The sequence below is a fragment of the Helianthus annuus genome, chromosome 15 (genome assembly GCF_002127325.2).
Source record: "Helianthus annuus cultivar XRQ/B chromosome 15, HanXRQr2.0-SUNRISE, whole genome shotgun sequence".
Classification (NCBI taxonomy): domain Eukaryota; kingdom Viridiplantae; phylum Streptophyta; class Magnoliopsida; order Asterales; family Asteraceae; genus Helianthus; species Helianthus annuus.
This window is the reverse complement of record NC_035447.2, coordinates 125041455-125068028: the sequence shown is the minus strand read 5'-3', so window position 1 is coordinate 125068028 and position 26574 is coordinate 125041455. Positions and strand designations below refer to the sequence as shown.

Sequence of the window (26574 nt, the reverse complement as noted above, 5' to 3'; positions counted from 1 at the left end):
TGGATTGGTGGTGGTGTTTAATTTGATTTGTTATGAAATGGGTTTTCGAATTGACTCCTTTAGATGGTGATGGTTGTAAAAAGGAGGTGGTGGTGGTGCTCTGTGGGTTAGAGAAAGAGGGTGTAGGTGGCTGGTGGCGATGTTGAAAGCACTGGAGGGTGGTGGCTGAAGGTGGTTATTGGTGGTGGCTGGAAGATTGGAACACTCGTGGGAGAGAGTGAGAGCTAGAAAAACATAGTGTTAGAGGGTGGTGGCTGGAGGTGGTTGAGGGTGGTTGCCAGAGGTGGTAGTTGGTTGTAGCTGGAGAAAGTCAAGAGAGAGAGAGAGAGAGAGAGAGAGCTAGAGAGATAAAGAGCTGGTTCTTGTTTATATATATAAATTACATACACACACATCATATATATTATAATGTTATTTAAATTTATTTTTGTCTTTAAATAAATAGGTAAAAAGACTAAACCACCCTTGTGTAATATGATTTAACAGAAAAATCTAACTGGGTTAGGCATAAAGGACAAAACGTGATGGATTTAAAAACATAAAGTACAAAACTCGTCAATTTTAAACATAAAGGACCTCGCCTGAAAATGGGTATAAAGATAAAGGACAATCCTTGAAATTCACTCTTTAAGAATAGAATTATATAGGTATCTAACTTTGCTAATAACAAGAATATAATAATTAGTTAAGGTTATTTTATTAAATAACAAGAACTAGTGGGATTCTCCTGCTTCGCGGCGAGAGTTTGGTCGGTAGCAGTTCAGTTTGATATGATACAAATGTTTGCTATAATCAATATGTAACAAAGATATGGACAGGTGTTTTATGTGACAATGTTATGTTTTGAACAAAAAATAAACAAGAAAAGCTACCCTATTGTAAATACAATCCTATTTCAACAAAGTTTATGCGAGAAACTTATATTGTACCACTACCGGAGTTGTTCGAACGATATAGATTTGGTTTGATACGGTAGATAACAAAAAAATAAATTATCGTCAGGCTGGAACTCGGACTATTTGGTGCACTCGTATAACAAACGTAAGTGAAAACCCAAAAAATATATCAAAACGTAAAAAAATCAAACACCTAGTAATTATATAACTTGAAGAAAATATATGTTTAACTACAAAATTAAAAGGAAGAAATAACCAAAAAGAAGAAAAAAAAAAGAAAAAAAATGAACCATTGCTTAAATAAGATAATGATTATTTGTTTAATTGTTGAGTATTTTATATATATGTTTATAAAATAAAGAGAGGATCAAAGTGAAATAGTTTTATAAAATCAAAATACTAAAAACAATACTGTTTCTGGGGATGTTATGGATTAATAATATATATGAATATGAATAATTAATTGAAGTTTAATACAGATTAATAATTCTGTAAATTAGTATAGAATAAAGGTAAAAGCAAAAACAAAACAAAAATTAAAGTAAAAGATAAATAAAGCATAGATGAAAATATAATAATACCATGTGTTTCACTCTCCTAAGAGCATCTCCTATCCGGTGGGTGGTTTGGATACTTGATGGCAGAGTTGAACCAAAAGTTCTATGAGGCCGGAAAGTCATGGAACACGATTTTTTTCTATCGTTATGTTTTGTGTTATATGTTCGGATTGGTTATTTGATTCGGGTCGGATTAAACAATAATAACTCCAAATAAAACTAAATAATCTTCATTCATTCAAACGACTAGTTCTTACACATAAAAAAAACTGAACCCTCAAGTTTGATTTATATAAAAACTAATTTCAGACGTTATCTAAACACACTTCATGTTTAAAAAAAAAAAATTATACAAAATTACTAACACCCCATTCTTCATGCTTTTTTAACTCAATACGAAATTATGTATAAATTCATAGACAACAAAGTTGGTAGGGGCAGGGAATTTTTATGTAAAATAATTGGCGGGAGTGGGTGCACCTCCTTGCCCCTTAAAAGCTCCGCCCCCGCGAATACCATATGAAATTCCATATTTCGCTTTTAGATTTGAGCATGCATTGGAGAAGGTGAGTCGGACAAATCTGATTTGTTCTAGGGGATACAATCGGATACAGTGTGTGGTCTCCCCACACACAAACCACTATTTTAAAAATATAAAAGTGAGGCGTGAGGTAGAGGTTGGATTGGTTTAGCGTCGGAGGAAAAATGTATTTTTCTAAAGCAATAATACATTAATATTTATTAAATATTATATTAATAGGAATTTTGTATTGTTTAAACAAAATATAAATACTAAAAATCCCATTGAGCTATTGAACACATATGAACAAAAACAAACATAAACGCTTGCACTTACGTATGTTCATAAATATAAATGATTGAACATGGTCTCTGTTCATGTTCTGTCAATTAAATGAATGAAAGTTTTTGTACGTGTTCGTTCATTTACTAAACAAACGAACGTCCTGTCGAGCTATTTGTTGAATGTACAGTTCATCTCATCTGAAGACCTTGTCGTTTGGTAATCGAAGTACGTAAAATTGTTCTATCAAAATTACCATACAAGTATGTGCTAATTATATGAGACCGGAAACTACTTTATTTTGAAACCAAATTACCATACAAGTATGTGTTGATTATATGAAACCGAAAACTACTTTATTTTGAAAACAAGTATGTGTTGATTATATGAAACCGAAAACTACTTTATTTTGAAACCAAATAGTTTTTCAATAAAAATTATATCGAAATGTTCATATAAAAAATAATTAACACTGTATTTACAACTTTTTTTAGGTTAAATATTGCAATGATCAATGCATTTCATGTATACGTTATCACCGCGTCAAAAGCGGGCTTTTGCCACACAAAAATAGCTGTGACCATAAACCTTTTGCCACATTTATTTTTCCCGTTAAGTTTGACCAAGACATCATAGGTATGATACGATCTAAGGCCCGCTTTTTCGTTTTTATAAAATAACATACAAGGGCGATTTAAAGTATAACTTTTTAAAACTTCCCAACCTTGCCACATTTGAAGATTGTAAAACTAGCAACACTAATACATACTTTTAACAAAATTTGGGCATGACCCGTCCGTAAGACGAGCGTATCCCTGTTTTGTACAACTTCCAAACGATAATGTTCATGACCCGTTCGACTAGACACGACTAAAACCCATAACATCAAGTTTTGAAAAGTATGACTACTAACAAGATTATGCAAAATTAACAAGTATTTGACCCAAAACATTAGTACAAACTAGCGGAAGCGCTTGGTATGACATATTATGAACACATGCTCGCTCCAATTCGCCAAGTCGCCTAAATTGAGGATTTACCTACATTCAACAACAAAGCTTTAAAAAGTTAGTCATAATACTTATTTCGCTTACAACACCAACATTTTAGTTCCATTCATTTATATACTTTCATTTTTCTTACGCATTCGATTACCCAATTAAATGGGTATGGCATATACTCTCATAATGATATTCAAGCATACCACTTACGACCCGATCACATTGGGTTAATTGCTTTCAACATAAATCTTTCGTTCTATCCGTATAACGGATTGAACTTCATACATTCGTAATTTCATTCATGACCACCCATTCTAAACGGATGGCACCTTATTCTTACTCGACTTGTTCAACTCGAACCGGTCGATTTGCATAACTTGTTATAACCTTCGTTAACATAACCAAATCTGCAAGGGATTTGCTGTCTACTTACTAACCACCATAATCATTATAACAAGGGTTGTGTTTTGTGATTATTAACAAAAATTTAAGTAAAGTTTTGTATGTAACGGAACATACCTCGATCTTGTGAGCCTTCTGATTTCTTAGTACTTGAACCTTCTTCCTTCACGCCTATATCAACACATTCATTCATTTGTTTAGTACCCCAAATTTCATTCCATTATTTTCCAAATTACACATAATTATTCTTTCAAGCATTTCATCAAACACTTGGCGGGTTTCGCATTTGTGGGACACTAAGTACAAGCTTTTAAAGTATAATTCCTACTAGTTCATTTCAAAGTTCATCAACAATCAATCAAATTCATAATTTTCTCTTGTCCTACTTAATTTTTTTTAAGATTCAAGTACTACAACATCATCACATGTCAAACTTACATATGATTCCTACCAATTTTCCACCTTTCAACATCTCTAATTATTCATACCAATGGGTTATGCAATTAGCTTTTCATATAATCAAATTCACACATAAACATACATGATTCCTGTTCTATAGAGAAGTCCTAACTCCAATCTATACAATTTCTTGCAAAATTTCGAGATTGGGTCATAACTCACTTCCTAGCATACATCAAAAACACCAAATTGAACTTACCACCTTATAGAGGATGTTAGGTTAATCGAAATCCGGTAACATGCAACCGATTAACACTGAATTTCTTGTCAATTGATGAGTTTTGCAAGAACAAGGGTAACCCTTGTTAATCCTGCTTTTGTTCGACCAGAAACACGCCCAAGGTGTGTATTTTTGGTTTGAACCCTTTTTACTCCTTAATTATAATTTTCCACATTACCCCCCTCAAGATTATTAAGTGTTTAATTTAAACACTTCCCATAATTTAGGCTTTTCTCATTATCTAACTAGTATTTGGTAACATTCACATTTACTAGGTTAGACTTTTAATTAATTTAGCTCGTATGTTTAAAGGTCATTTTTCGGGTGTTACAAGTCTACCCCCTTAAAAGGAGGTTTCGTCCCCGAAACCTGGTCATATTACAAATTAATTATTTACGTACCGAAGAGAAAAGGGTAGTGCCTTCCCATTTCATCTTCCGCTTCCCATGTAAGTTCCGATCCCTTTCGGTGTTGCCATTGAACCAACACTTGTCTAATGGCTTTGTTGCGGAGGTTCTTTACCTTAACGTCTTTTATAGCTATCGGCCTTTCAATGTAATTCAACCCCTCATCCAATTCAATATCATCAAGAGGCACAAACGCCGCTTCATCCGCAAGGCACTTTCTTAATTGCGATACGTGTAAGGTATTGTGAATCCCGTCTAAAGTAGGCGGCAATTCTAAACGGTATGCAGCCTTCCCGACTCGAGCCAAAATTTTAAATGGTCCAATACAACGGGGACCCAATTTACCCCGTTAACGAAAACGGATTATGCCCTTCCATGGAGACACTTTCAATAGAACATAATCTCCAACTTGAAACTCAATAGGACGTCTCCTCTTATCCGCATAAGCCTTCTGCCGATCTTGAGCCGCTTTCAGTCGAGCTCTAATAAGTTCGATCTTTTCGTTAGTCATCGCTATCAGATCATTAGGCGCAAGTTCTCTCTGTCCAACTTCGCCCCATCACACGGAAGTCCTACATTTGCTCCCGTATAATAGTTCATAGGGAGCCATTTGAATACCGCTATGATAGCTATTATTATAAGAAAATTCTGCTAGTGTTAATTGGTCATCCCAATTCCCACCGAAATCTAAGGCACAAGCTCTTAACATATCAAAAAGTGTTTGGATGGTTCGCTCTGATTGACCATCAGTCTGAGGGTGATAGGCCGTGCTTATGTGTAGCTTCGTGCCCATACTTTCATGAAACTTCTGCCAGTAACGAGAGGTGAATCTAGTATCCCGATCTGAAACAATTGACACGGGCACCCCGTGTCGAGATACGATCTCATTCGTATAAATTTCCGCCATTCTCTCGGAAGAGTGAGCTTCTCGAATAGGTAAAAAGTGGGCACTTTTTGTGAGCCGGTTTACGATAACCCATATTTCATCGTGCCCCCTTTTCGTTCTCGGAAGCTTGGTTACCAGATCCATAGTTATCTCTTCCCACTTCCAGACTGGAATTTCCAAGGGTTGTAACTCCCCGCATGGTTTTTGATGTTCAGCTTTTACTTGGGAGCATGTTAGGCATTTCGAGATATACTTTGCAATATCGCGTTTCATACCCGACCACCAATAATTGGTTTTCAAGTCCCGGTACATCTTGGTTGCCCCGGGATGGATTGAGTATCGCGACTTATGAGCCTCGTCGAGTAGAGCAGTCTTGACTTCGGAAAATCGTGGTATCCAAATCCGACCGAATCTTGTTTTGAGCCTGGTCGAATTTTCTTCTAGTTTATCGGCTATACCTTTCGTTCTTTCTTTCTTTGGGTCTTCTGCTCCAAGTAACTTTATTTGGGAATCGCGTATCATATCAAGTAAATGTGGTGTAACTATCATTCTCATGGACTTTATTTGGATCGGAGGTGGATACTATTTTCGACTTAACGCATCCGCTACGACATTTGCCTTTCCCGGGTGATAAAGGATATCGTAGTCGTAGTCTTTAATAAGTTCCAGCCATCTCCGCTGCCTCATATTTAAATCTTTCTGTTCGAAGAAATATTTGAGGCTTTTATGATCTGAGTAGATTGTACATCTCATACCATATAGATAGTGCCTCCAAATCTTTAAGGCGAACACTACTGCTGCCAATTCTAAATCATGTGTTGGGTAGTTCACCTCATGTGGTTTTAATTGTCGCGAAGCATAGGCGATTACCTTTCCCCCTTTGCATCAAAGCACACCCTAAACCTTGCCGTGAGGCATCCGAATAAACAACCAGATCCTTTGTTCCATCCGGTATCGTTAATGTAGGATCGTGATCTGACCCAAACGAGTCGTTCGGAGGTGTTCTTCTCTGTTTCAGGTGCGGAATAACAAGAAACGGAGGTAGAAATAGCTGATTCTTCACTTAATCTACTGTTTTATTGATTTGACAATGATTACAGCTCGATCTTCACACCGGCAGCACTTCGGTATGGAATACAAGGCTGTGCTCCCTGGTTTCGCTCAAATAAAACCCTATATATAGTTGCTGAGGTTTTGCTCCTGTGTACATGACACACAAGCGAAACCCCACATGACCAAATAAGCGAAACCTCTATGGTCATATGAGCAAAACCTTCAGGTGAAGACCATATGAGCGAAACCTGCTTTCTATACACATACACTTCCTATTTTCTCGTAAAACGTGCCCTAATCTATACAATTCAATGTAAGACTCGATACAAGACGAAGTCGACAGATGTAATGCACCAACAGACTCCCCCTCAGATGTTGACGAGTCGACTATCGAGTCACAACAATGCTGTGTCTTCACTTCTTCAGTCTTGATCAGTCTCTGGGCTTTTCTCTCTCTATCTTTAGACTCTCCCTCTCGATTTGCTGGCATTCCTTTGTTCTTCAGTAACATCTGCATCAGGATCATTGTCTGGCTCTTCATGTTCCAAGATCGAAACCTGGCTCAAACTACAGAGTCTTCAATTTCCAGGATCGAAACTTGGCTAATCCTGCACAACCTTAACCCAGAAGTAAGATGTTAACAGTTTAAGAATTTTAGAACACCAACACTCTGATATAAACAGACAACTCCCTCTCATATACATATGCATCAACAAACACTCTCTCTCAAATCACAAGCTCATGATGAACCACTTGTTGATTTAATAAAACATATTTTGACAGTTAAGACTCACTCCCCCTCACAACAATGTCATCATGTTTAGCATTTGGAATTTTGAAAATCAGCTTTCCAACATCAGTTGTCGAAAATCTTTTTGACTTTTTCAAAAGTTTATGCTAAAACACGCACAAAATCTTTTTGGATTTTCTAAAAGAAAGTAAATGACATCACTTGTAAAGACAAAGACTGACACCAATTGTAGAAACAAACAGAATGCAGAATTGAAATATTTACAAACAATATTTTTGTGAGTTTGCGTAAGAGGATCATATTAGTTAATGAGACATGTCACTAACACCGTTAAGCTGTATTACATTTTAAGTTTTAAACAATTCACCTAGATTGTCAGTATATTTGTCCACTTAAATTTTCACACAAAGTTCAAATGATCCGAGATACGATGTTAATGTTTTAATAACTTGAACTTATCCGCGTGTCTTACTTCTTGAATATACTTCCGTATCCAGATCCCAATATTCAGTCTTACAGGTGAGTATACCACAGATGATATATGTTTAGGGGATAAATGCGAGGGCCGTGAGAGCTCAGGTCGATACTTCCGTATACGCAAAGAGATGACAGCTTCAACTTTAGGTGTGCCCCCTTTAGAGGATCTTTTGAGTACAACAGCAGCGACTATCAATTTTATTGTTTCATCAGCTTGCTGAGGGCGATGCTGTGTTTCAAGCATTTGTGGAAAGCATTATCCGGGGACTAGGTCAGTACTTCCATACAGCAGAAGTCCCGGGATAATACCCCAGATATCACTGAGCATAAAGACCTAGTATCTCAGAATAAGGGACCTTTCAAACAAGATTTCAAGGGTTACCTATATATCCAAGAAGTTGTTAACCCAAAGAACAAGCAAGTTTGAAATTTTTATGTTTGTATCTCGTCACAATTTACTAAGTGTGTAAAAACCTACTGACACATCCACAGTGAGATTGTTTATCACATTTTATCTTTTCATTTCTTTAGCATGTTGTGACAGCCCACTGATGTACTATCATTTCCTCTTTTCACAACAAAACTCATTTTTGGTTTTATCATGTTTTTGGCTTTTTCAAATTTTCTAATGTTTTTGGATTATCTGAAATTTTCTACTCCCCCTAAAATTCTAACACATTAAAGAAAAAATGAAAACACACTAAGCTCTTGACCCACTAGAGCACAAAACAAACTGTACAAAAACATGACAACTGACATCGGATTGCATCAAATCGCCATCCACTCGGCTTAAACAATCAGAACTCCCCCTATCACAAACCATTTTCTCATTTAGATTTCAAAACACTTAAGTTTGTTTTAATCAAAATGATTTTTCCGGAAGATGTGTATGTTTTTACCACTTGTAAGTTTTCCACTTGTTAAGTACGGGGATATGGTTCATCATCTTGTCTGTTTAACCATATTCAGTAAATCAAGTACAACCTAATGTCCCTGATTTATCGATTGCAGTCAAGTATCCTCTGTATCAATTGTAAAAATAACCACTTGTAAAATCACAATCAATACCACTTGTAGGTGTATCTGAACAATTATCAACTGTAGGAATGTTACGTCTACATTTACCACCCAGGATGCCGATTCCCGCTTCACACTTACCAACCTGGAAGCTCCGGCGTAGTCCTTCACCTGTAAACATTCAAACATTTTCAAAAACTTTCAATCATCAAAAACATGAATGATGCCGATTCCTGATCCACGATATAAACTTGGGATCTCCGGCATAGTCAAGTTTTTCTATTTAAACAGATTCACCCAATCCTGACGATCCTTGGGTGATTTTGAATTCTTGTTCAACAATGATGGAAAGTTTGCATCATCCATTATTAAACCTGAATTCTCCATTTTTACCTCAACCAATGGCTCCTCTGGCTTTGACGAACCAGAATCATTGCCTGCACATGACTTGTCTGACTTTGACCTGTCAGATTCATCGCCTGAAGGTGGCTTGTCTGACTTTGACACGTCAGATTCATCGCCTGAAGGTGGCTTGTCTGACTTTGACATGTCAGATTCATCGCCTGAAGGTGGCTTGTCTGACTTTGACATGTCAAATTCATCGCCGACCATCTTCTTCTTCTTTTCTTCTTTCGTCCTCAGATTTGTATCCGATGAATTTGTCTTACTTGACTTTGCAATTGAGGGAGTTGATTCATCAGAACTCTTATTTTAACCAACAGATGAACCCGAGGACAAGATCTTCTCGAGATACTCTCTCGCCTTCTTCCTCTTCTTCCTCAGTCTGTTTTTCTGCCCCTGTGAAAGTTTAACTTTCTTTTCTTGAATTGTCTGTTCTTGAACTTTAGGTTTTAGAACCTTCTGTTCATGGGGCTTGACATAGACTGGAATCTTTGCCAATTTTTGAGACTTAGTCCTCAATCTGTCATTCGATCTCCTTGGGCAATCTCTGGCAATGTGACCTCTGATGTTGCAGTTAAAGCATCTTCTCGTCTCATAATTCCAACTTTGGCAGTTAACAGCAATGTGTCCTTGATAACCACATCGGTAACACACTCTGTTATCGTACCATGTACCACCTTCACACCAAACGCTCAGATCGTAGCATTGTCTGGCTTTGTGGTAGTCATCATTCCTCTTGTAAGCTGGATTTGACTTTTGAGTACTATGGTCCAACCTGCACCACTTATTGCCAACAATTTTTGAATTATTATTTTTTTACTTTTTGTAATTTTTGATTTTGATTGGATGATCGATCTGATGAGCTGTTATTTTCTTTTTGTACATTTTTCAAATTTTTATCTTTTTGTTTCTGTTCCACTTTCTTCTTCAAAGGTTTTTGCTTAGAGCATTCTCCCTTTTCAGTCGATTGTAGAACAATCTTCTGAAAATTTTCTTTTAATTTCAAAAACAATTTTTGTTTTTCAATTTTTTCATTTTCATCATCAGATTTCTCATCACAATCTTCAATTTTGAATTTGTCAAAATTTGTGACATCGTCACTTATTGGAACATAATTGATCGGTTTTGGACAGGGAATATTCAAAATATCTGATGAAGTCACAAAACCTTTCAATTTCTTTTCAAGTACAACAATCTTGTTTCTTGAATTCTCAGCTTCGTTTTCAAGCTGAGATATTCTTTCAAGATGAGACTTAATTGATTTTTCATTCTCATTCTTCATGTTTTCAAGAACAGACTTTTCATTTTCCAAAACTGTTATCTGTTCTTGAAATTTTGTTTCATTTGCTTTCAAGTTCTTGTTCTCAAGCTTTATCCAGAAATCTGCATTTTCTGAGGATTTCTTTTTTCTTTCATCCTTTTCTTCTAAGTCTTTGATTTTCTTTCGAGCACATTCACCTTCTTTTTCAAGTCTAATAATTTTCTGAAGTTGAGAATTTATCATTTTTTGCTTTTCGATGTTATTTTGACTAAAAACATTTCTCCCATCTTCAAGAATTTTTATTTGACTTTGAAATTCTTTTTCCATTTTTAATTTTTCATTTTCAAAAATTTTGATTTTATCTTCAAAGATTTTTGCACTTTCCTTCAATTTATTGTTTTCCAATGTTAAACTGTTCTAATCACTTAACAGTTTAACATTTTCGGATTTCAGCATCTCACAAGTTTTCTTCAATCCCAATATCTGTTTATCATCATCTTTCATCTCAATCTGTTCCTTTCCCCTTTGGTCATCATTTTGACTTTTCTTATTTTCAACATTGATCACCACCTGTTCTTCAATCTTTTCAATGAGTGGACAAATTGTCAGTTGGGAAAATTCTCCAGAAATCTTCAAGTTCAAGATATAATTTTCCCATTCTTCTTGAGGTAAAGCACTGACAAATTTTTCAACCCATTCTTCTGGTCTTTTGGTTATACCAATTTTGGAAATTGAACGAACAAGATGTCTATACCTCTCAATGATAGTCTTTGTGTTTTCTCCTGGATAACCTGAAAATGAATCAAATTCTTTCTTTAATACATTTATTCTATCAAATGTTTCTTTATTCATATTAAAGAAATTGGTATCCATGATTCGGTAACGTGTTTTTCAAGAACAAAACACTTATGAGCGAAATTAACAGATTGCAGCTTCAAGCAAAATCCCAATAACCACAGGAGCGAAATTAGGGTTTTGGACACACAAGAGCTAAACCCTGATGTTCAAAAGAGTGAAACCCTAATGTTCACAAGAGTGGAACCCTGATGTTCACAAGAGTGGAACCCTGATGTTCACAAGAGTGAAACCCTGATGTTCACAAGAGCGGAACCCTGATGTTCACAAGAGCGGAACCCTGATGTTCATAAGAGCGGAACCCTGATGTTCATAAGAGCGGAACCCTGATGTTCATAAGAGCGGAACCCTGATGTTCATAAGAGCGGAACCCTGATGTTCATAAGAGCGGAACCCTGATGTTCATAAGAGCGGAACCCTAAGATATATGTGACACAAAAGCGAAATTAGGGTTCTTGGGTGTACATATGAGCGAAATTAGGGTTCTTGGATGACCCTATGAGCGAAATCAGGTGTCCAAATGAGCGAAATTACACAATGTCCGTATGAGCGAAATCAAGTCCGAAGGTAATTTAGTCCATTTTTAGTCCGAATTTTAGTGTCAAACTTTCAGGGATTTGTCTATGTCCAATTGTCTATGATCTGTGAAATTTTGAGCGAATTTTGACCGGTAAAACTTTCTGAAAATGATGAAAGAAGGTGTAGAAGTTAGAAATCTCAATGAAAATCAGCTGAATACTGCAGAACTCCTCCTCTTGAGCTCTGATACCACTTGTAGGATCGTGATCTGACCCAAACGAGTCGTTCAGAGGTGTTCTTCTCTGTTTCAGGTGCGGAATAACAAGAAACGGAGGTAGAAATAGCTGATTCTTCACTTAATCTACTGTTTGTATTGATTTGACAATGATTACAGCTCGATCTTCACATCGGCAGCACTTTGGTATGGAATACAAGGCTGTGCTCCCTAGTTTCGCTCAAATGAACCCCTATATATAGTTGCCGAGGTTTCGCTCCTGTGTACATGACACATAAGCGAAAGCCCACATGACCAAATAAGCGAAACCTCTATGGTCATATGAGCGAAACCTTCAGGTTAAGACCATATGAGCGAAACCTGCTTTCTATACACATACACTTCCTATTTTCTCGTAAAACGTGCCCTAATCTATACAATTCAATGTAAGACTCGATACAAGACGAAGTCGACAGATGTAATGCACCAACAGTTAAGACCGGGGGGACTCGACAATTTCTCCTTTAACTTTCAAAAGGCTTCTTCCTGTTCTTCACCCCACACAAACTTCTCTTTCTTCCTCGTCAGTTTCGTTAAGGGTAACGCTATCTTCGAGAAATCCTATATGAACCTCCTATGGTACCCTGCGAGGCCTAGAAAACTTCTTATTTCAGTTGGGTTTCTCGGGGAAACCCACTTCATTACGGCATCAATTTTTGACGGGTCTACTAAGATACCTTCCGAGTTTATCACATGGCCCAGAAACTGCACTTCTCTAAGCCAAAAGGCACACTTTGAGAATTTTGCATAAAGTTTTTCCTTACAGAGAGTTTCAAGTACTTCACGCAAATGTCTCGCATGTTCAGCCTTACTTCGCGAATAGACTAGAATATCATCTATGAACACGATCACAGATTTATCTAGCATGGGTTGGCATACCCTGTTCATAAGATCCATAAACGCTACTGGAGCGTTCGTCAGTCCAAAGGACATAACTAGGAACTCGTAATGTCCATATCGGGTTCTAAATGCAGTCTTTGCAAAGTCTTCTTCTCGTACCCTTACTTGATGATATCCCGAACGTAAGTCTATCTTTGAGAACCAATTCGCCCCTTGTAACTGATCGAAAAGATCATCAATTATGGGTAAGGGGTAGCGGTTCTTTATGGTTATTTTGTTCAGTTCCCTATAGTCGACACACATGCGCATCGACCCATCTTTCTTTTTTACAAATAAGACGGGTGCTCCCCATGGTGACACACTCGGACGTATGAAGCCCTTATAAAAAAGATCCTGTAACTGTGTCATTAGCTCCCGCATCTCAGTGGGAGCCAACCTGTAAGGGGCTTTCGCTACCGGTTTTGCACCCAGATTTAATTCGATGCGGAACTCTACTTCACGATCGGGAGTGAGTCCCGGTAATTCCTCCGGAAATACGTCTAGAAATTCGTTCACAATCTCAACATCTTCAAGCTTCGGGAAACCTTGTTGAGCATCTACCATGTAAGCTAGGTATGCCCTACTCCCGTTAAGTGTATACTTAACGGCTTGAACGAGGGTATAGAGTTTCGCTTCCACCTTTCTCTCGCCTTGTATGTTTAATCGTTTTCCACTTGGGGATTGAACATGTATTGTTTTAGTTTCACAATTAATCTCCGCATGGTATCGGGCCTTCCAATCCATACCCACTATCATTTTAAATTCCCCCAAATCAATGGGTATAAGGTCGATATCAAATTCTTCGTCCTCTATAGTGAACTTGCAACTTCTACAAATCTCGTATAACAAATAGTTCTTACTATCGGCTATTTCTACTTCTAAGGGAACCGACATTAATTTAATCTTAAATGAGGGATGATGTGCTATCTCCCTAGAAATAAACGACATGGTTGCTCCGGTATCAAATAATACATAAACCGGCATAGAGTTTAATAAAAAGATACCTGAAACTACATTCGGATGAACCTTAGCCTCCTCGGATGTGATTTGGAACATCCTTCCTTTTGCCCTAGAACCCTCTTGCTTCTTATCTTCCTTTTTCGACTCTTGCTGAAGTTTTGGGCATTCCGATTTAATGTGCCCCCTTTCGAAACAATTGAAACAAGTCTTCGGGTTATTTGGACATTGATAAGACGAATGTCCCTCATTACCACATTTGTAGCACCCCTTCTTGCCTAACAGACACTCTCCAGTATGAAGTTTTCCACAAGTCTTGCAAGGAGTAATACCACCCTTCGACTTATCTTTCCTTCCTTGCTCTTGATACTTCCCCTTTTTAGATGGACTCGAACTTGCACCTTTTTCACTTGATCTCTTTTCACCACGTTCTTCTTGCCTCTTAATTTCAATTTCTCTATCCCGTGCCAGATTGATAAGCTCATCAAGGGTCTCACATTTCGAGGGAGTGATGAACTCCCTAAATTCTGCCTTCAGTATGCCATAAAAGCGTTTGATCTTCATTCTTTCAGTCTTCACAAAATCTCCACAAAACTTCATATTATCCATAAAAGTGTTTGATATTTCGTTTATCGTCTCGTTTTTCTATCGGAGGCGTAAGAAATCCTCCTGAATCTTATCAATGGCTGACTGGGGACAATGATATCTCATGGAGGGTTCCTTAAATTCTTGCCAAGTCATCATTTGGAGTCTATCCTCACCTATTTCCTTGCTATACGCATCCCACCAATCTTTCGCCTGGAAAGAGAGTTGCCCAGTTGCGAACATCACTTGGTCTTCCTTATCACACCTACTTCGTATAAATACTGCCTCTATAATGGAAATCCATCTTTGGCACGCGATTGGATCAATTTTTCCATCATACGTTGCAAGATTGCATGCCATGAAATCTTTATATGTGTGTCGTCGTTCCTTGCTTTTAACCTTAGAACCCTCAATTAGTTCCTTCAATTCTTCTATCTTGCTAGTCATCATTGCATCCAAAACTCCCAACACCCGACTCTCCACTTCTTGAGCTAATCGTGGAAGATTAGCTTGCATAACCCATTCCGCCACTTCTGTGATTTTGCTATTAAATGCTTCTTGTCTAGCCGTATCATCGTCATTGTCATTAACGTTTCTTGTCTCAGCCATCTATAAAAATAACACTTACATTCATCATTAAACACAAGCTCTCAATTATACACATACTTCAACCTTTGGTTACTACAATCGTAATCATGCATTTCATAGTTTTTAACCGTCAAATTTTCATCATTCGTTTCGGATCATTTATTCCATTGCTTGCCATACTTACGAATTCTTTTTCGTTATGATCTCAATTTATGATCGTAAGTATCTTATTAGTATGCTTACAAGGATCTTATGTCATTATCGATAGTCATTTAGTTCATACGGGAACCCTAGGCGTGAAAAACAAACAAAACAAACATTTTTCAGCGGATTAGATTTCCACTGGCCGTCGGCGACGGCCCTATACCCGTCGGCTACAGGCCTTGTAAAGTGGCGTCGTCCAAAATGTCCGTAGACAGCCACATAGGGCGTCGGCCCAAATGAAGGGGGCGTCGGCGACGGCCTGAAGCCTGTCGGCGACGGCCTTCCGTTTGATGATTTCGCTGTAGATTTATTTTAGGCACTTTTAATCATTTTTCGGGTCGGTTCCAGCTATACGGTTCCTGGAACCTCCCGTTTCACCTCCCCTTATTATTTCCCAACATACTTATCTTAAATATTTACATTGTAAGCACACTAAGCATACTTGCGTTTACCGAAACTTAAATTTTTACCTCATTGGCGATCTTGGAGTGAGCACACTTCCGAGTGAGCCGTCAGTTTGAGTTCAAGCACTACTACTTGTGCTCGAATCCCTCAAACCTCGGCTCTGATACCAACTTGTAAGGCCCGCTTTTTCGTTTTTATAAAATAACATACAAGGGCGATTTAAAGTATAACTTTTTAAAACGTCCCAACCTTGCCACATTTGAAGATTGTAAAACTAGCAACACTAATACATACTTTTAACAAAATTTGGGCATGACCCGTCCGTAAGACGAGCATATCCCTGTTTTGTACAACTTCCAAACGATAATGTTCATGACCCGTTCGACTAGACACGACTAAAACCCATAACATCAAGTTTTGAAAAGTATGACTACTAACAAGATTATGCAAAATTAACAAGTATTTGACCCAAAACATTAGTACAAACTAGCGGAAGCGCTTGGTATGACATATTATGAACACGTGCTCGCTCCAATTCGCCAAGTCGCCTAAATTGAGGATTTACCTACATTCAACAACAAAGCTTTAAAAAGTTAGTCATAATACTTATTTCGCTTACAATACCAACATTTTAGTTCCATTCGTTTATATACTTTCATTTCTCTTACGCATTCGATTACCCAATTAAATGGGTATGGCATATACTCTCATAATGAGATTCAAGCATACCACTTACGACCCGATAACATCGGGTTAATTGCTTTCAACATAAATATTTCGTTCTATCCGTATAACGGATTGAACTTCACCCATTCTAAACGGATGGCACCTTATTCTTACTCGACTTGTTCAACTCGAACCGGTCGATTTGCATAACTTGTTATAACCTTCGTTAACATAACCATATCCGCAAGGGATTTGCTATCTACTTACTAACCACCATAATCATTATAACAAGGGTTGTGTTTCGTGATTATTAACAAAAATTTAAGTAAAGTTTTGTATGCAACGGAACATACCTCGATCTTGTGAGCCTTCCGATTTCTTAGTACTTGAACTTTCTTCCTTCACGCCTATATCAACACATTCATTCATTCGTTTAGTACCCCAAATTTCATTCCATTATTTTCCAAATTACACATAATTATTCTTTCAAGCATTTCATCAAACACTTGGCGGGTTTCGCATTTGTGGGACACTAAGTACAAGCTTTTAAAGTATAATTCCTACTAGTTCATTTCAAAGTTCATCAACAATCAATTAAGTTCATAATATTCTCTTGTCCTACTTAATTTGTTTAAGATTCAAGTACTACAACATCATCACATGTCAAACTTACATATGATTCCTACCAATTTTCCACCTTTCAACATCTCTAATTATTCATACCAATGGGTTATGCAATTAGCTTTTCATATAATCAAATTCACACATAAACATACATGATTCCTGTTCTATAGAGAAGTCCTAACTCCAATCTATACAATTTCTTGCAAAATTTCGAGATTGGGTCATAACCCACTTCCTACCATACATCAAAAACACCAAATTGAACTTACCACTTTATAGAGGATGTTAGGTTAATCGAAAATCTGGTAACATGCAGCCGATTAACACTGAATTTCCTTGTCAATTGATGAGTTTTGCAAGAACAAGGGTAACCCTTGTTTCTCCTGCTTCTGTTCGACCAAAAACACGCCCAAGGTGCGTATTTTTGGTTTGAACCCTTTTTACTCCTTTCTTAATTATAATTTTCCACATTACCCCCTCAAGATTGTTAAGTGTTTAATTTAAACACTTCCCATAATTTAGGCTTTTCTCATTATCTAACTAGTATTTTGTAACATTTACAATTACTAGGTTAGACTTTTAATTAATTTAGCTCGTATGTTTAAAGGTCATTTTTGGGGTGTTACATACGACCATATTAGACTTTTAGTGGCCATAACACCTTTCGATTGTGGCTAAAGGGTACTGATTTATTTTTTGCTGGAATCAAGCATTTTGTTCATTAAGTGTGTCTAAAAGGTAACAACGGTCACATTCATTTTGTCCATATGTTTTTTTAGCCACATACATTTTAAAAAATGTGACAAAAATGGTTGTTGTAATCTAGCATACCATCCATTAAGTGTGGCTAACGACATAAATTCATTTTAAGTGTGACCGCTTCTATTATATTGTCACATGAATGCACTGTTAGTGTGACCAAAAATTGTTTCTAGACACACGAGACACATATATTTTTTCCCATGATATTTTCTATCGTTCTGTCACGCAGTAAAAAACAAAGTAACAACAGTGTCTCTGTTGTGTAACTTTTGGTCACACTTAGTTTATTTTACTCATGACGTTTGTTATTATTCCGTCACACAAAATAAAAATAAAAATAAAGTGATATTGGTGTGGCTAATGGTATTGTAAAAGCCACAGTAAATTTTGTAGTTTTAAGTATGGCTATTGCTTAATGTTTGGTCACACATACTTTTATTATCCATGACGTTTGCTATCATTCTGTCACACAAACAAAAAACAAAGTAACATATTGTGGCAAATGGTTGTCTAAAGCCACATGAAATTTTGTAGTTTTATGTGTCGCTATTGATTTTAACTTTGGTCACACATATTTTTCTTTATCCATGATGTTTGCTAGTATTCTGTCACACAAACACAAAACGAAGTAACATAGTGTGGCTAATGGTTATGTGAAGCCACATGAAATTTTGTAGTTTTAGGTGTGGTTATTGCTTTATATTTGGTCACACATATTTTTTCTTTACCAATGACTTTTGCTATCATTATGTCACATAAACAAAACGTAAAGTAACAAGACTGTGGCTAATTGTTATGTAAAGCCACATGAAAGTTCCTAATTTTAAGTGTGGCTACCTTTTAACCTTTGATCACACATATTTAATATGATTCTATGTGGTCAACTAGGTGTAATTAGCAATTTCAATTTGCTTAAAATAATTAAAAGCAGCATTAAACATGAAATACCTATAAACTAAATGATATTAACAATATAATATTCCTAAATTTATACATATGTTTTAACTTAAAAACTAACTAGTGGGGAAGCCCGCGCGTTGCGGCAGGTGTCCGGACTAATATCAGAATCAATTATGATGTCTATTACGAACCACGTTGACCGGACAATCATCAAAACGGACCACAAACAATCCGCTTCTTTACAGAAATTGAACAAGTTGGTGATATCTCACAAAAAGTCCTTTCAATTTCTTGGACATGATACGGTCAATATTGGTAATGTGCATAATTCTACTGGGGTGTGCTTTCCCAAGCCTTTATTTTCAAGTGGATACGACCTACATTTTTTATCTTTTACATACCAATCTATGAAAATGACCCTACTATCATGAGAGTCAATGAATGTAGCAAGAATTTTTCTTAGCACTTTGTATTTTGTACTACTGAGAAAAAGTCTTTTATAAAGGATAGTTTAGTTCCTTTGATATGGCGTAGACGTTTCATATAATGTAACTGAAATTGGCTTCTAATAAGTAGGATAATTATGGGTTTCTTTCCTAACACTTTGTACCCATGTTTTGTTGTTTATACTGCTGAACAAAAGTCTTATATAAAAGATAATTTAGTTCCGTTGAAATGGCATAAATTTTTGATAAAACATGACTGAACCCAGTTTCTAATTAATAGAGAAATAATAACCACCAGCTTAGCTTTAGTCATTGAGACCTGAATAGGATCAGTCCATTAGTGTTTTTGTAAATCAGGAAATGTATAATAGAATTTTTTAATTGACCCGTTTGACTCCGCTTAAAATAATACTGATCAAACAGGTCGGCTATTGTGGTTCCTATTCAGACCCGAAACTCTACATGCCCATTTCGCCACATGTGATGTATATAGAAAGACGTAATAATATCATTGACTAACCTGGGTTATTGCGATGGTACAAGCGCCAGCAACAACAGCAATAAGCCACATGGGTTATTCATGAACACTAAGCCTTCGAATTATAGCTTCTTGAACAAACTATTTTTTTATTTTAGGGTTGGGGAGGGGGTAGTAAATAGTGAGGGATGCGAAAAACACCTTGAAGCTGCAAATATTTTCAAAATTAGACACCAGACTAATGTTCAATTTCGTTGGTTCTCTTAATATCTTTATCTCACAAACCAACATAACTAATATTTAATCTTGCAATCCTTTGAGAACAAAAATAACTCAAGTCTCAACAAAACAAAACTTTAAGATGTTACTATTAAACGTCATATGACATTGCAGTTGGTTTAGTCACAGCTTCTAAAATTGTCCAACCTTCTGTGTTGGGTTCAGCTTGCTCACCCGGGGTCTGTCAAGTTGTCCAACATTCATTCGTGTCCACCTTCTAGCTCATTTATGAAATGGATTAATAACAATTTCAGATTCCTTTGAAAGCTCTATTTCAGTATTTTCAAGATTGTGACACGTCTGCAAAGATATTATCAAGGATAAATTCATGAAATGGTTGAATATATATAAATATAAACTTTCGGAAACAATAGTGCATTGAGAACCAGGATTGCTTTCATAAGCGAGAAGCGCACCGAGACGACATGATCTAAAGCCGCAGCACAAAAGCGTTTGGACATAAAAAAGTCCTGGTCAACCTAATCCATTTTGACCCATTACTCTACCTACCCTATCTCCTTATTTTTCCACCTCCAAAAGAAACAAAACTAAAACACTTTACCACTTAACAATCAGTGTTCAACTTGCAAATTTCGAACTTCTACACCAGTAGAGACAAAACAAAAACAATTTTAAAATTCAGAAACTAATGGACTTTTTATCCTTTATACAGAAACTAATGAACTTCTACACATTTTTATCAACCTATATTTATCTACACATGTGAACAATGCAATCTAGCCATTTGTGTGTGTAATATAGTAGCCTAAACTTCCATCTTCTCTAAATCTGCTCCAACTAACCTGCAAGGATCAAGGTTCAGGCCACTTTTTTGGATATTTTCGATAGGTTAAAGCTATTTATACCAAAATTTCCAGATTTTTTTTATAGAATTACGCCTGGACTGCCATGACGCCCTTTTCGGCGTGCACCTCGCTTGAACGCCTACACGCACCTAGTGCGCCTTTCACAACATAGAGTATAGGACTTCATACTTATGGTTAATTACCAAATTGCCCATGTAGGATCTCAATGGCCACTTAACTACCTATATATAAAGAATGGTTATTTCCTACATATTTCACCATTGCAATAACTTATTATATTGGTTAACTCTAAAAGAAAGCATTCTGATGATACTTACAAACTCTCTAACTGAGGATGGAATGCATCTGATGGGATTTCTCCTTGGAGCTGTGTCTTTTCCATCAATCTACGAGGAGAAGATCACAAATCTATAGGCTTAGTTAGCTCATAAGGTCATTTTAGTAGATGTTTAGCAATAGATGGAATACAATGTTTGAACTCACTTTATGGTTGACTTTGACCATTCCTATTGTCCAGTGTCCACTGAAAAAACCGAATGGCTACAACTGCCTACAAGTCACACATTTACTAAATGATTAGTCTGCTAATATTGCAGTGAACACAATCCTTGATACACGAAGACTATAATTAACGAACAACTATCTCAGGTAAGATTTAGAAGAACTGCCCAATTACAACTTATGAGTTATTAATTACATGGGATAGAGAAATGGAAACTTAAGCTAAAATATCAGTTATTCATTTTATTCTATCTAAAACATTTAGCCCTAATAGCATCAGCAGCAACAAGATTGAGCATGATGAATAACCTTGGAAATTAGCATGAGTGTATTTCTTCTCATCACCTACATCGCAAAATTCAAAACCAAGACCAAACAATCAAGTAAAATCAGCAAAAAAAAAAAAAGAAAAAAGAAAGAGGCATTTGCAGTTGGCAAGACATCAATCAACAGACAAAATAAAAATAAAAGGGAACACTTGCAACTAAAAAGAGGTAGATTAAAAGGGAGACGGGTCAAAACTTTCCCAACGTGCACCTTCAAAACTCATTTCATACCGAAGATACAACAATAGCAATCGTCAATACTCAAATCGTAATGAAACCTTTCCTACATACATTCATAGAAACTTACATTCATACACACATACATACCTACGAGTTCTTACTTACCACTTTTATCCTCATATACTTATGCCAACATGTCTTATTCACAGCTTTTCATAATAATAATTCTATACATATTGAAATACATACTTACTCCTTTCTAAACATGTTCCTCTATAAATTTCTATCTCTAACACTTAAGTGAACCTTTACTTATACTATCCAGAGACACATAACTTTTACATGTGATCAACAATATCATAAACCATAAAACAGTTAGGCATACGAGCTTATAATCACATTTAACCCAGGTCCGGGTACGAAACCGAACAAGAAAACAAGATTTGCCAGCTTTTGGCTCGCTCACGAGGCGCGACCAACGAGGCCTCCGGCTCTCGCAGGGCGCGACGACTGTCGCGGGGCGTGACTGAATTAAGGGCTCATCTTCGCGTGCCGCAACGCCCTGTTTTCGACAGCAAGTTGTTTTTCCTGAGCTGCATCTACCCAGTTCTACATTTTCAACCTATATTGTACGGAAACATGCATATCTTTCAAACCGACTACCCGTTTAACCTCCCGTTTCTTCCCACATGATCGTAATTTGACCTTCTATCATAAGAACTCAAGTCTAATATCCGAACTAAGGGAAATTCTTAACTTATACGTTTTCGACTTTATATTCATTTACTAGTTATTTGACCCGTTCATGTTTTTACCAAACAACTCATTTGTTCATTCTAAAAATTTACATGAACATTATAACTATAAAAGTTTCCCATTAATTCGTTTTCCCGCTTCTCGATTCATGTACTAAAAGGAATTCTACTCATTATCCGGTTATAATACCCTCGTCATAACTTATGCAAATCATACCGTAATATAATAATCCCTTATTTTGATCCGTTTGGTCCACTTAGCGGAAACCTCCACTTCTATATACCCAAACCTTTCTAGACTCCAATTTCATTCTTAATTAAACTAACACCCATCCATACTTTAATACACTAAGAAGTGATTCCGTAAAATCACTCACTTAATAATCTTTCTTGATGTTATCGTCGAAATCACATTTCGACATAACTACCAACAATTTTCTTGCAATTAATCACTTTACTAATAAAAAGGGAGTCCGGGAAATTACTTACCTCGTGCGTCCGAATTTACGCATAGCTTTAGTGTTTACTTTTTGACCCCTTGTCCTTCCGTGCTTGTATCCATGATGACATGGCTCCTATCCGTACAAGCAGTCACATTCACAACATAATTAGCATATATACACCCATTCAACTATGTCCACAAGCTCATTCATGGAATTTATACATAGTTGACTTTCAAAAGTCGAATGTCCAGCTTATATAATTCCATTCAAATTAAGAATATGAATTCGTCTTAATGTAGTAGACTATAGTATGAACATCATTCGCATTTCACACTCATATTGTACAATATGTAAACTTACAAGATCATTTGATTATATACACACATTCCATTCCATTCATACTAGGATCCTCATAATTTCATAACTAACAACATCATCATTCAAGATTATCTAATTTGCCACTATTCTTGAATCCGACATGATTCTTACTAGAAATCCACATGAACTACATCTAAAACACACTTCACGTGTTAGTTTGCTAACAAATACATCATAATCACTTTCTATACATATAAACTTACAACTTGCATACAATTTCACATATTTGTTCTCTTAGGCATTTCATCGAACACTTGGCGGGTTTCGCATTTGTAAAACATTATGTACAAGCTTTTAAAGCATGATTCCTACTAATTCTTCACATAACTTTCACTTTAATTTAGATTCAAAATCAATAACCTATAACATCCATTGTCATAAACATCAAGCATCATCAAATTAACATAAAATATATCATCATCATCCTATACAAGAGCCACTACAAGTGGGTTTTTCATAAATATACATAACAATCAGAAATCTAAGCATAATTCAAGTTTCATAAGGTATTTCTATCACATATCCATCCTAACTTCACTTAGATTCATGAATTCATCAAAACCCACTTCACCCAACATCACCAAATCATAAAATTTAACTTATTTGGTTGTGAAGAACACTTAGGAGATCGAAAATCTTGATACATGCATGCTAAAAGTCTTCAATTTCCTTATCAATTTAGAGATTTCTTGTGAATTAGGGTTTACCCCTTTCTCCCCTGCCTTGATCAATCGACCACACACACACAGTGTGTGTGTGTGTGTTTTTATTTTTCTTTTTCTTAATTTCAGTTTCCATTTGGGCAATCTAAGTCCCTCAAGTTTATCACACCATCATAGTTGCCACAAATTTCATTCTTTTACTTATTTATTAGACCTTTAACTAAGTTTAATAACTTAATTATTGTATTTCATTTAATTACACATGGTAACCTACTAGCGAATTTAATAATTCGAGTTTTGGGGTGTTACAACAATTTAGTGTCTTCATTTAACAGATTACATCATATTCTCCTAATAATACAAAAGTATATTATCAAAACAGAAGTATATAATGACTCCTACCGGAATCAATAAAAACTATATAGAAGGATTGATCGCCACAACCAGCAGATAGTTCAACATCTAAACATAATTCATGGCGAATATACGTGACTAGTACTTAAGTGAGGATACAAAAAAGAAGAAATATATATGAGCAGAAGGACGAGAGTATATAAAAGAAGCACAGCCTACCTCAAGCTCCAAAAACATGTAATTACGTGTGGGTTTCTTTTTACTTCATTGATGCCGTAACCAACTCATGAACACACTGAATCAGGACCTCTTTGTGCACACCGTTTGCAAAAAAATAGCAGACTTTAAAAGTTGGCAAATGTCCACCAAAAGGCAAAAGCTCCACTAAAATTAACCTAACTGAGCAAGGTCATCTGGCAAGTCTTTGTTGCAGTCTCACATATGTATGTTGAATCATCTATATACCAACCACAGTGAATGTCTACTTTAATGTTATTAATAATAACTGAGTACATAATTGATACTCATGTCAATGTCATTAACAAAACCAAAAATGGAGGAAAATATAGAACTTATTGACATTTTTGATACAAGGTAATGATATAAAAAGGAGATAATACATTAATACTAGTCCTGACCTTGAAAGTGCATCCACCAGCAAGAGCTTCGGATTGGGCTTTTGTAATCACACTTGGAGACTAGACACAAATATATTACAAGATTTATATGATCTTAATCACTACAAGAAAGATTAAAGTTTTTCTGAGATATTAAAGACCATAATATGGAAAGCAAGCTGCGGAATATCTAATTACTTACAGCCTGACCAATCTCAGACATCAAGCATATGTCTCAGAATTAGCGAACTTTAGATGGATCTCTATTCGCCACATCAATTTTGCATCAAAACCAAATGGAACCGAAGGAATGGATACAAATTACAAACCCAGCCTAATCCGTTAATCAAAGATCAAGCTACAAATATGAAACTATACCATCACGGAGCTAATTTACCTTGTAAACGATGTATGAACATCACCTAAATGGCGAAGCTTCCTGATTCGGCAGATTATACGCAGGTTACTGTCGTCGAAATTAAACAACATGCTTAAAGAAAATGATGCATATTTAGCAGCACCAGGCCTAAATTTTCCAACGTAGGTGTAAACCAAATCAATGCTACTCTGGCTTTTAATCAAAACAATTTCAGATCATATCAAAAATATCGTAAAAACAATTGTTCTTACCAAATCCGGAATCCCGAATCATAAATAACTTGAACAAATAATCAAATTCTGATCCCGAAGAGGAATCCATGATGCGGATGAATGAAAACAAAACCCTAAAAATCCATTATGTTAGCATCTGGAGTTAAAAGTGTGAATAGAGAGAGAAAGATCCAGATGATACCGGTTTTATTCAGAGCAAGAATCAAGAAAATCAGATATTTTTGATGCAAGTTTTGGGATGCCGGTGAGGGAGATCGATGGTGATGGTGGGAAGTTTGATATGGGGAGCGTTGTTGAGGTTGTCCACCTAAATTAGAAGAGAGAGGTAGGACGTGGTTGGAACCAAGAAACCGTTTATAACCTAGATAGATAACCCTGAAATACGGCAGAGAGGTGAGAGTGTGGAGTTTTTGGTGAACTACTTAAAACTGCAGGTTAACTGTTATAACTACTCTAGAAACAATTAATTGAGTGAGTTTAAACGCCAAGATTTCATCTCAGTGAAAATTGAATGGTGGAGAATGATTTGGAAAATAGTTAGTAGTTTATTAGAAGGTAACCACCAAGTTGTGGAGATAATGGAAGAAAAATTAGGAAAAACCACCAACTAAAGAAACCGCCATAAATCCGTCTTGAACCGTCACAAGAGCGGTTATTTTTATGAGTTTAAATGACTGATTTAATCTCAGCCAGATCCAATGGTGAAGATTGAATTGAGAGTTGATTAGACTATGTGGGCTTAATAACCAAAATGATACTTTATGCCTTCATTTTTGTGGCCATTAAGAATGAACCTCCCTATATTAGAATGCATATGAACTAAAAACAGAGCATACAAACTAAAAAGAAAGATTAATCAACTTTCTAGAGGTCGATTCACGATTGGCTCTTCCGCAATTTACTTTCG

The 26574-nt window shown here is 36.2% G+C and overlaps 2 protein-coding genes and 3 long non-coding RNA genes across 17 annotated transcripts; all 5 read right to left on the bottom strand.

Moving 5' to 3' along the window:
- Positions 1-2999: 2999 nt before the first annotated feature.
- LOC118487294 lies at positions 3000-4466 on the bottom strand. The gene is made up of 3 exons (XR_004881237.1): positions 4317-4466; positions 3776-3829; positions 3000-3295 (listed from the first exon to the last, which is right to left on the bottom strand). It is a non-coding gene; the product is annotated as an uncharacterized LOC118487294 (long non-coding RNA).
- Positions 4467-4730: 264 nt separating this feature from the next.
- On the bottom strand, positions 4731-5255 carry LOC110914172. The gene is made up of 2 exons (XM_022158984.2): positions 5142-5255; positions 4731-5033 (listed from the first exon to the last, which is right to left on the bottom strand). The coding sequence occupies exons 1-2, from the start codon at positions 5253-5255 to the stop codon at positions 4731-4733; spliced, it is 417 nt and encodes a 138-aa protein (XP_022014676.2).
- Positions 5256-11008: 5753 nt separating this feature from the next.
- On the bottom strand, positions 11009-14675 carry LOC110914174. The gene is made up of 2 exons (XM_022158985.1): positions 13442-14675; positions 11009-11382 (listed from the first exon to the last, which is right to left on the bottom strand). The coding sequence occupies exons 1-2, from the start codon at positions 14673-14675 to the stop codon at positions 11009-11011; spliced, it is 1608 nt and encodes a 535-aa protein (XP_022014677.1).
- Positions 14676-16133: 1458 nt separating this feature from the next.
- LOC110910302 lies at positions 16134-17559 on the bottom strand. Its single transcript, XR_002575978.2, has 3 exons — positions 17417-17559; positions 16877-16930; positions 16134-16422 (listed from the first exon to the last, which is right to left on the bottom strand). It is a non-coding gene; the product is annotated as an uncharacterized LOC110910302 (long non-coding RNA).
- Positions 17560-19972: 2413 nt separating this feature from the next.
- LOC110912411 lies at positions 19973-26144 on the bottom strand. Of its 13 annotated transcripts, XR_004881235.1 has the most exons (10): positions 25849-26128; positions 25686-25780; positions 25453-25581; positions 25077-25318; positions 24658-24895; positions 23091-23176; positions 21650-21685; positions 21323-21389; positions 21157-21225; positions 19973-20312 (listed from the first exon to the last, which is right to left on the bottom strand). It is a non-coding gene; the product is annotated as an uncharacterized LOC110912411 (long non-coding RNA). The 13 variants fall into 13 exon arrangements; XR_004881234.1 differs by having other exon boundaries at positions 21157-21247; positions 25077-25177; positions 25258-25780; positions 25849-26132; XR_004881236.1 differs by having other exon boundaries at positions 21157-21247; positions 25077-25136; positions 25258-25780; positions 25849-26132.
- Positions 26145-26574: the final 430 nt, after the last annotated feature.